Source organism: Elaeis guineensis, chromosome 16 (genome assembly GCF_000442705.2).
Source record: "Elaeis guineensis isolate ETL-2024a chromosome 16, EG11, whole genome shotgun sequence".
In the NCBI taxonomy this organism is placed as follows: domain Eukaryota; kingdom Viridiplantae; phylum Streptophyta; class Magnoliopsida; order Arecales; family Arecaceae; genus Elaeis; species Elaeis guineensis.
The window spans coordinates 29,760,545-29,771,905 of NC_026008.2; the positions used below are offsets into that span (position 1 = coordinate 29,760,545).

Consider the following 11,361-nt stretch of genomic DNA (forward strand, 5'->3'; position numbering starts at 1 on the left):
TCGAGAATATCCCTGATTGCAAGCCATTACTGAGCCGGCATCCTCGGACTAAACACAATCATCGATTTGAGGAGGTTGATCTTCTGGCCTGACACTACATAGTACTTCTCCAAAATCTTTCAAAAGCTAATCGCGTTCTGGATAAAAACCCAATCGATTAGCAAACAATCATCTATAAAGAGGGGGTGAGAGATCAATTGGGCACTGGGTGCCGGCATATAGGGGTCTATGGTCGGCCCTCTGATCATACTATGAATACCTCATGAGAGAGTGTCAGCATAGATAATGAAGAGATATGGGGATAGGAGACAACCTTGGCATAGTTTGATCGTGAAGCAAAAGAAATCTGAAATGTCCCATAGAGCAGGATGGCAAAGGAAGGACCCCAAACACAAGCCAAAATCCAGCTGATCTATGTCGGTGGAAAGCCGATCCATCAAGGCCCTCTCCAAAAAATCCCAACTCATACGATTATAAGCATGCTCCATATCAAGCTGGATCACCATCAGGCCATGATGGGGGGTTGGTTCGTCGAAGATCGTGCATGAACTTTTGGACAATAAGAACATTATCAGAAATACTGCATCCATAAATAAATGCCTCCTACTTCGGATAAATCAAGCGAAGAAGAATGGGCTTCATCCTACATACCATCAACTTAGCATAGATTTTATAGAGGGTAGTACATAAGTCAATCGATCTGAAATGGTTGGGCTTCGAAGCATCCTGTCTCTTCAGGATCAGGACAATGAATGTCTACTTTCACAGCCTCGGTATTTGATTGATGGTAAAGAACTCCTGCACCGCCGCAACCACCTCAGACTAGATGAGTGGTTAGTATCTCCTGAAGAAGAGCGGAGAAAAACTATTGGGACCTGGGGCTTTGTCCTCAGTCATGGTCTGAAGAGCTCTCCTAACCTCTTTCTCGGATACATCCTCGACTAGACCCCTATTTTTCTCCCATGTGACCACCACTCCATAAGGGAGAAAAGTAGTCTAGGCCCCCCTAGCGGCACTGTCTAGCAGGATTTGAAGAACTAAACAATCTCCTATCTGATCTCCTCTTCAATGGTCAACCACTGCCCTGCATTACTTCTGATTGTCCAGATCCGATTCCTATATCGCCAGATGATGGTGGACTGATGAAAGAACCTTATATTTCGATTTCTATCTCTAATCCATTGCATCTTGGACTTCTACCTCCAGAGTATTTTTTGTTGTTGTAGAAAGGAGTGATGGATGGACAATAAGCCCTTCAGGTTAGTCAACTCAGCCTTCGCAAGTTTTTCTCGTGATCCTCCACTACTGGAGTGCCAAGAAAGAGGCCTCAACAGCCTTGAGTCTCTTGAATATATTACCAACCTCGATCCTATTCTATCTTAGCAGATGCCTCCTCATCAACTCCAATCTCCTGATCATACGATACCTGGCATTACCTCGGATAGGTAATCTTCAAACCTCCCTAACAATTGCTCAAGATCTGAGGTAAGAGAGCTGAAACTTCTCAAATCGAAATGGGCTTCAGTGAAAAGAGGAGATATTGGTGACCAACAACAACAGGCAATAATCAGTGGCAATCCTCAGAAGGTGGTGTACAAGATGGGTGGGATAGTGCTGAATCTAGCGAGTCGTAGCAAACATCTTGTCAATCCTCTCCCACACTCGAGGAGCACCAAAGCAGTTGTTGCACTAGGTAAACCTCTATCCCATAAAGCCAAGGTCCATAAGACCGATAGATTGGATGAACTCTTTGAACTTCCTGGAGCCCACATCCTCCACAAAAGGCCTACCCCTCCTTTTGTCCTCCAGACTAGTAATACAATTGAAGTAGCCAGATATGACCATAGGAATCCCTTGATCAGTTAGGCTAGCCACCTTATGCCACATGATCCTTCTTTCCCTATACTCAGTACTAGCATATATATCGGACTAGAGCCAAGTAAATCCATTTATTTCAATGATAACAACACTAACTTGCTGATTACAATGGTGGAACACATCCATTACAATAACTCCAGTATGCCAAATAACAATAATGCCCCCCAACAGACCTTGGGACTCTATAGCATAGAACCCCCAGTTGGTTGGGAAGCAATAATGAGCATGGGCTACATTAGGCCTCGACAATCTAGTTTCCATCAAGACACAAATTTTTGGACTGTGTTGCCGTATGAGTGTTCTGAAGGTGGAGCAAAAAGATAGCTTTTTCACTCTCCGAATATTCCAAATGAGAATCTTCATGGGTGAGACTGATGGGACGAGGGCGAATCCGGCATGGACTCCTCTAGCATCACACCACCATCTCCACATACCCCACAAACATCCTTGCTGTCCAGCTGAGCTTCCATAATGCATAGGGATGTTTTGAACCAGCCCATGGCTTCCTTGTGGCCCACAAACTCTCCTGCTTCCATCTCTCCTATTCCATCGATTTTTTCCATCTGATCTACCTGTTTCAGCACTACTGGGGATGGATCGTTGACGATTGAAGGTGACTCTGACTCTCCTATTGCTCTCGCTTATTGCTCACCCCCATTTCTTATCGCTCGCCCACTGGCTGGCGGAGAACCCTCTTTGCTCCCGGCTCCATCACCATCAGAAACACCCCCCTCCCCTACCGGTGATGTCTGCTGGTGGTGCCGATCAGGCCTGCCTCCCTTCGGCAAGGAAGCTTCAGGCGTTGGGGATACTGCGATCTCCGTAGCATTGCCCTTCCCCTCGATGATTGGTTCATGGCCTAGAGACCCACGCATGGGCTAGCTTCCTAATCCACCTCCAGGCCCACCTCCCCTCCTTGGGCTGAGGCCGGGTTTGCATACTGGGCTAGGCTCCTAGCTTGTTTTAGGGATAGCCCAGTCGTCTCAACTATGTATTGGTCTCTTGGGCCTAGACTTTCTACCAGGCCCAGCTTCATAGCATCCAGATCCAAGCCCAACTCAGATAGCACCTTGAATCCAGAGTCGGACTCACCTGCCTTGACCCGATCAGCACCGAAGTTAGCCTTACCCTTTGTCGGTGACCGCCATCGAAAAATCTTGGTCGGCTTTTGCCACTCGTCGGAGTCCGATAGTGATCCTAGAGAGCTTTCTGTTTGCTGAGGAGAATTGGGATGCGACGAAGAGGAGCTGGGGGCCGAGGAGTCGGGGTTGGAGTCCTCCGTTCCCTTATGCTTCATCGAAACCTTGATCGATCATGGCAACTAGATCCTGAAAGTCGCCATCCATGGGCCCATCCATGGTTGGGTGATGGTGGATGCCTTGTCACTCATCGCCACTTCCCCCTCCACCACCATTGGGGAAATCAAGAAGTTCTCCGACTGAAGCACCCGACTGCCTTCCGTCTTCTTCTTCAATGGGAATGTACAGTCCTCATCAACATACCCCATTTGGCCACATCGATAGCAGATGGCTGGAATATTTTCACAAACAAAAGCTTGCCAAAAAATCCCTTGATCTCCTTGAATGAGGACTCCCGGCTTTAAGGGTTCCACTGCATCGAGTTCTACATGGAACCGTGTGACCCCATCTTTCGGTAGCGGTCCGTGAACTCGTTCACCGCCACCAGTTTGTCGACCTCTATCATAATCCCTCTTAGCATTTTAGAACCCCAAAACTCCATAGGCAACCCTGGCAGCCGAACCCAAACCATTACTCTCTGGACTTGCTTCACCCCCGAGATGAAACTCAGCACCCATGGCTCAACCCCTAGCAACTGTCCGATGACAAACCATGGCCCACCATAAAGAATCCCCTTACAGTTCACCATTGCTTAAAACCGGATTAGGTGGTGATCTTCTGCTAGGGCGAAGGCCTCCGAGTCATATGCTAGCTTACCCCGATCTTTAAACTCTGCCACCTACTCCGACGGCACCCGCTGGCCGATGCTGCATATCAAGATGGAGATATCCTCCCATGGTTTCCATGCTGCTGCCATATCCTCCTCCGAAAACTCAAGAACCTTTGTGAAATACCACCGAAGCTTCTTCAACTCTGCTGGTGAGATCTTGTGCTCTGTCTATTAGGGCTATTGTGGCTGTCCCTGCACTGCTCAAACCCATGTCTTCACCTCCCTGTGCAGCTCCAACAAGGAGTGGTGGCTGTCACTGTGGCTCTTCCCTTGTCAGCCATAGCCACCACCCTGGAGTACATTCTTGAAAAAACTCAGCTAGCCAAGAGCCATATCATTCTCAGACAACTATCACCAATTTTGGAGCTCATGGAGGCAAAACATTCCAACGAACATAAGGTGTCCAGTTGGATTGCTGATTGCAATAGTTTGTTGGTATATCTGAAAAGAGCAGAATTAATTGAAACAGTAAAAAAAATTCTTTTTCTTCTGACTAATTGGACATTGGTGACCAATAGGGAGGATGTTTTGAAATTTCAAAATTGCCTGATATACAGTCGATAGAGATTTCTCAAGCTCAAGGATAGTTCCTCTACTAATGCACCCTCCCTCTCACTCTTCAAAGTATCAACTTTCATTCTTCCTTCATCACATCTTCTATTTCATCCAAATCATTCCAATACACTATTGTACATAAACTATAGTTTTGATTAATATAATTTTTTTGGGGAAGGCCTTCTCCTCTGAGTGCCTCTTTTTCATCTACTGTTTCTTTTATCCAACCCATCTTTCCAAAGGGGTGCTCCATCAGGCAACGGAAGCTGTGGAGCCAAGCTAAATGTAGGTTCTTCTTGATGTAAGAATTGAAGAGATCACTATTGATAAAGGGATGATAGAGGTGAAGCTTTTTTTTTTAGTAAAGATAGAGATGAAGCTATTGGTGCCGCATCTTTTCACTGAGCATTCAGTGATAATTTACTTTTTAATTTTTTTTTGGATGTATTTATATTTGAATGATGTGGAGCACTCCTCTTAATGAAAAAAAAAAAAAAAAACGATGCAGTAGATTGAAAAAGGTCTTCTGGTAGCCTCGGATGGGTCAAATGGCCGCTGGCCTGTGATTTTGTTGGTACAATGATTTCTTTTCTTTCTAAAAGAATCATACAAATCAATAAAAAAAAAAAATTCATCTCTATCTTCTCCAACAACCTTTTCACATCCCTCGTATGCTTTTCTTTTTGACAAGACTGCTTTTTTATTTCATTCTCCAGTTGATTTAGCTTTAAATAGAAAATTCAAGATTTAACTTTAAAAAAGGCTAAATGTTTCTCCTGTTTTTTCCCCCTTCCTTTTGTATATAGAGGGGTGCTACTGTGCCACGAACATTTAGGAATCACCAATACAAGGTGTTGAGGGGGCTACATACTTTAAAAAAATGACCAATGCAAGGAACGAGGATTATAAACAATTAAATTCTTTTTTTTCTAGAAAATACTAAAGGCACATTTGCAGTTTTTTTAGATTTGAAAGTTATTATTTCATTTTGTTCATGAAGTTTAAAAATTTTATACTTTAAAAGAGATTTTTGAGCAAATCTTCGATTGTTAACGGCTCAAAATTTAAAATGTAAAAATTCAAGATATCAAAGAAAGAAAAATACGGATTCAAGACTTTTCACTTAAGATAAAAATCTTCAATCTTATGATTGGGGTACGTATCTTATATCCTACACTATAAACACTATATGGCAGTGCATCCCATCAATCATGCATCTCAATTTTAGGGATTCTATCCATCCTATGCTTGTCTTAGATTGTCTCCGTCGCATCTTTATATCATTTGTTTCTATGATATACTGTTGGTATGGTGCGCATGGTGCGGGATATAACTTCTCCTTATGTAACCTGGCTCGACCCGGTCCAACGCACGGTAACGTCAAGCTCCGATCCCATCCACCTTCGAACCGGTCCAATTTTCTTCGAGCAATCCCGCTCGGCCCACTTGCTCCTGTCCTCGCCATAGTCGGTCGGCGAAGCGCCAAACCAAACGGCGGCACGTCTCGCTCCTCCCTCCGGGTCCTCTCCAATAAAATCGTTCTCCTCTCTCCCCTTTCCAACCTCCCCGAAATGACCCAGAGCTAGGGTTTCTCCTACCTTGCCCTCTCACCGAACCGAACCAGAACCCTACCTCGCTGCAAGGACCATGGGGAAGAGCCCGATGCATGCGCCGCCATGGTGGACGGCGGTGCTCAGAAGGCTCACCACCGCATCGGCGGCGGAGTTGAAGACCCAGGCGGCGAGAGAGGAGGCGGAATGGAAGCCACTCTACCGCCGGCTGTCGGTACTAGGCGGCGCCCCGGAGGGGAGCGTGACGGCGACGCTGGATCAATGGGAGATGGAAGGGTGGAGGATGACGGCACTCTGGCTTATGAAGCACATCCGCGAGCTCCGCAAGTACCGCCGCCACGAGCACGCCCTCGAGGTGAGCCCAATCCTCAAAAAAGCTGTTTTTTGGTCTCAGATCGTCTTGTTTGCTTGAACTTACCCTTGATAGGTGTTGCATGCTCGAATTGTATGGGTATTTTTTTGGTTATGTTACAAGTGCGATATGATCTACATCAGTATTTTAATTTCAAGCTATCTTTCATTTGGTTGGAGTTTGTTTCGATAACTCAGAATTGGGGAAGGTTCTTTTTGATATTTGGACTGGTCCATTTTTTGACGTGTCTGAGGTCTGACATCATATATTTCTGTGGTCAAGTGTTTGTGCTTTTGTATCATGCTTATTTAGTTTTCAGCGTGATTATCTCATATTTAGAGTTTGTTACGTGTATTTGCGGGTAGTTTATAGGTGGATTGTCTGTTTAGAAAGTTATTGCTTAAATGTGGATGAAGTGAGTCAAGGTTAGCTTGTTTATCAAATTAAAACAACTGTAAAATAGTTTATTTTGTTACTTGTAATTATGATTACAAACTTAATAATTACTAGAAGGATGGTAATATAGTCATGCCCCTTTGGATGTCATTTTGTATTGAATAGAGTTCCCTGATTTCTTCATGGATGCTACATTTGCTATCATATATGAAGTGGTGACTGTGGCTTCTCTCCCTGAAAGTAAAACATGAGTCACTTTGTACACTATACTTTCGGGAGTGAAAAAAAAGCTAAACTATTTATATCTGAAGAACAGATATATAACAGGTTGGAGCTCAAGAAATTTTTCTTGCTATGCATTAGATGCCATGGAAGCATGAAATGTTCTCTTAATGGTGTACCCTTTTGTAGACTGTGTGAAGTAGTAAACAAATAAATAAATTAGACTATGTTTGGTACCCTCATGTAGCTCCATACAGCAGCTGATAATTAACAAGTATGGATGTCTCATATGTCTCTGTTCTATTGGTTGGTACATTGTGATTTTTCTGATTCTCCAAACAAATTTTTACCTCTCTCTGTAGCTCTCTGTCTCTAACAGCATCAGTAAAGCCAACCTGGTTTACTCCACCAGCCCTTATACTTCAATTTGTATACCACCTGGTTTTGTAGTTGCACTCCATTCTTTCTAGGACTCCTTTATGCAATTGTATGGTTATAAACCTCTTATACTGTCTCTACCTCTGTCATCCCTTTTGTATTTACTTTCTAGCCCCATTGCATGAGCCTCATATGCTCCATCTGTCCATGGTTTTATTATTCTTCCCAAAATGATCCTTATGCATGGCATCGATGTGATTTGTTTTCCCTGTTGCTATGTTTATTGGCTTGCATATCTATTATCACCTGTACCAAACACCACATTCTTCATCCTTTATATTCATTCGCTCTTTGAAATTTTTTTACTTCTTGCTCTTCTATAGATTTTCAATTTCTTGTATTCAGCCTTCATTTTGTTGACTGCCTCTTAGGCCTTTAGATTCCAGGACCAAGTATCTGAGGGCATTTCATTTTTAACCTGTTGGCTTTCTAAGCACATCATATATTCCCCCCTCACATCATATTGTCCGATTAATTTTGATGTTCCTTCACATTCGATTGCATGTTCCAACTCCTGTTGACTTTAGCTGTCTGCACTTTGAATGAATTTAAATATGCCTTAGTTTGCTGTTCACTTGATCTGTTCTCCTAATTAGCAAAATCCATTTGGGCCAGTACATTATACGTGTTTCTCGAGACATGCCTTTTATCGTTGAATGTCTTGTCACATCTGCATGTGATTTTTATGTTTTGAGACATTGCTAACGTATACCTTGTCTTATAAAGTTTTCTTGTTGTCTATTTGATTTTTAGGCTGTGAAAGGAAATAGGAATGTGATTTTTAAATTTTGTTGTTGTGAAATCACATATTTGGGACATGCAAGATCACCATATTGTTTTAGGATCTTTTGAGTGCAAAGCAATCTATATTGGGCAGGGAGAAACATATATTACAAATAAAAAGGGAAAATTTATGGAAAGATTTACAGATTCCCATTCTATGCAACATCTATTGCTTCTTCATTTTAGGAAACTTGGATTTGAGGGAAGTTAACGAGGAAGTATTCTTTTATCATAGATTATCTTTTTTTTTTTCTTTCTTTTTTTTTTTTAAATGTTGTGGTCATATTTATTTATTGGTGCTCCTTTTTCTAATGTCAAAACAATTTTGGAACCACTACTACTGCATGTATAAATTGTTTGAAAATAGTATATATGTTATATCTATATATCTGTCTTCTTTTGAAACTAGTACTGATTTGTCATTGCTAAATAGAACTGATTTGTCATTGCTATCCATCCTTTTTTGTTTAATTTTTCGTTGTTTAATTCTAAATTTTTACGATTCTTAAGGTTATTGTGCATGAACGGCTATTTTTATTTGTGACTGACTTCTTGATAGATGATGCATTGGATGGAAAAGAGAGGTATGGAAACACCAAATGGCTACCATGCAGTACGCATAGATCTTATATCAAAAGTCAAGGGAATAAGATCAGCAGAGGAGTATTTTTCAAACCTCCCGGAACCTGCCAAGAACCGGCGAACCTACGGAGCTCTTTTCAGTTGTTACTGTTCAGGGAGAATGACGGACAGGGCCATTGCCCTCTTAGAGAAAATGAAGGAACGGAAGTTTGCATCTCATGTTCTCATCTATAACAACCTAATGAGCCTTTATATGAAGTTAGGCCAGCTGGAAAAGGTCCCAATCTTATTCCAGGAAATGAAGGCGAGTAATGTCCTGCCAGATAGCTGTACGTATAGGATCATAATGAAAAGCTATGCCTCAATGAGTGACATAGTCTCTGTTGAGAGAGTTACACAGGAAATGGAAAGTCAAGGTGCCTCAGATTGTCTTACATATTGCCATCTAGCTTGGCTCTATAACTCGGCTGGCCTTTTTGAGAAAGCTGAGGTTGCCCTCAAGAAGGCTGAATTAGTCATGGGCAGCCATGATTTGTCATCATTCCGTTTGCTTATAAGCTTATATGCTGCAGCTGGTAATCTATCAGAGGTCAAAAGGGTCTGGAATTTGCTTAAAGCCAGGGTTCCAAGGCCTACCAACATGAACTATCTCATCATGCTTGAGGCTCTTAGGAAACTCGATGATATGGATGGACTGAAGCAATGCTCCGAGGAGTGGGAATCTGGCTGCGTGAACTATGATATAAGACTGGTGAACATACTCATAGGTGCATACTTAAGAAGGGGGATGGTGGATGAAGCCAAATTGCTCCAGGAAAAGGCTGACCAAATGGGTGAATGGTCTGATGAGCACACTTTTGTGCTGTTTATAGATCATTATTTGAAGAACCGTAAATTAGAGTTGGCTCAAAAATATTCAAAGCTTGCAACTTCTATTGTGAAGAAAGGGCAGTTGAAAACTATAGAAACAGGTGATGTTTCCTGAATTGTGGGAAAGCATGTGGCTCAGAAATGTTTTCTTTTTATCCTTTTTCTTTTAATCTGAGGTATCCACAATATTCAAGGTGATTCCAATCCTAATTTGATCTGTATTATGAATTCTTTTTGGAGTATTTAGAGCACCTAATGCCAATAAAAAAAATCTTACTCATGCATTCTGGAATTAGTTTACGTTATATGTATAATTATGACCTTTTTTCCTTTTTCCTTTTTTTTTTTTTTGGCTTAAGAGAGAGGGAGATACCAATAACCCAATTAGGGATGTAACTTGCAAGTCTTGAATCTAGAATGTCTGGTTGCAAAGCAAAGTGACCACCCAGTCATAATGAGCACGATAGGTTACCAATGGAGCTTGGCTATGATTTATATTCAATGTAGGCTCTCTTTGGCAATGTTGGAGGTCGTAGGGTTTCGTATGAAGAGCTTTTGCCAGTGAATTTTTTATTTTTTATTGTTTGTTTACTACATTTTATGAGATGACGTGGAAGTTAACATCTGTTTGATAATCAAATTGAAAAAATATTTTTAGTATTAGAAAATAATAATAAAGAATAATATATTAGTACTTTCACTTATTTAATTACTTTTACTATCAACATTGTTATTATAAAATATGCTTAATTTATAAACTATTTATTTGATTTTTTAGTCTGCATAATATGGTAAATAATAAATTTTATATTAAAATAAATTATAATAATAGTTTTATAATATTATTATAATATTATTATAATATAATAATATAATAATATTATAATGTAATAATTGAAATATAATAATGATATTTATATGATTTTTCTGTAATATAGTATAATGTTATTATACTTTTCCCACTATATTATATTGTTATTATTATTATTATATCAAAAATTGTTATTTTAAAGTGTTATTAATTTATAAATCATATTTATATTTTAATCTCAATAATATAATAAATAACAGGATTATTTTTGGGTAATTATCAAGTTATAAGAAATATTATGATAGCAAACTCAGTAGTTCTTGATTCTAGTAGCAATATAATTATATAATTTTGATCATCCATAATAAAATTGTTCATATATTTACAATCATAGTAGCAAGATAAACGTTTACCAACATTTCTCAATATCTATGTTGCCAGCACAATACTTTAAATAAATAAATTAATAAATCACAGCAACAGTCGCAATATGATCACAAGGTTATTCAATGTATGACTCTATTCCACACTCCTTTTTTTTTTTTTTTTTTTTTCTATGGTTCATCAATCCTGAAACGACGAGTAGAGAGTAGATCCTCCTCATTATCATAAAGTTGGAACTCAACATTCTTAATTGTATGATTATAGTAATAAAAAGATACCAATTTAAATGTTTATGGTAATAAAAGTATTTTTAATTAATTTTTAAGAAAACTTTTATTGTGGGGGCTCAAACTCAAGTATGTTGGTGAGCTTTTATGCCCATCTTAGAAAAGAAAAGACTTCCCAATACATCTCAAGTAAAGTTTGTATTAAAGTTCCAAATTTGAGCTTTTTTCCAATAGTTTTTTTTTTTTTCTAAACTTTTTGGATGAAGTAGAAAGTTATTTGTGAATTTTTAACAAACATCTCAATCATTCAAAAAATGCTTTTGG

At 40.0% G+C, this 11,361-nt stretch overlaps 1 protein-coding gene across 2 annotated transcripts; it reads left to right on the forward strand.

The window, feature by feature from the left end:
- The first annotated feature begins 5,829 nt into the window (after nucleotides 1-5,829).
- Nucleotides 5,830-9,899, forward strand: LOC105059356 (large ribosomal subunit protein mL101 (rPPR4)). 2 transcript variants are annotated; one of them, XM_073250195.1, is made up of 2 exons: nucleotides 5,830-6,327; nucleotides 8,744-9,899. In XM_073250195.1, exons 1-2 carry the CDS (start codon nucleotides 6,049-6,051, stop codon nucleotides 9,728-9,730), a joined length of 1,266 nt encoding a protein of 421 aa, XP_073106296.1. In that variant the 5' UTR covers nucleotides 5,830-6,048; the 3' UTR covers nucleotides 9,731-9,899. The 2 variants fall into 2 exon arrangements, with proteins under 2 accessions (XP_073106296.1, XP_010940923.1); XM_010942621.4 differs by having other exon boundaries at nucleotides 5,837-6,327; nucleotides 8,723-9,899.
- The last annotated feature ends 1,462 nt before the right edge of the window (nucleotides 9,900-11,361 follow it).

What these genes read in the sequence shown, in the direction of transcription:
- LOC105059356 (XM_010942621.4), top strand. Translation starts at nt 6,049, where the DNA reads ATGGGGAAGAGCCCGATGCATGCGCCGCCATGGTGGACGGCGGTGCTC. An exon ending in GCCACGAGCACGCCCTCGAG is followed by an intron (nt 6,328 to 8,722) that starts GTGAGCCCAATC and finishes ACTTCTTGATAG; the next exon opens with ATGATGCATTGGATGGAAAA.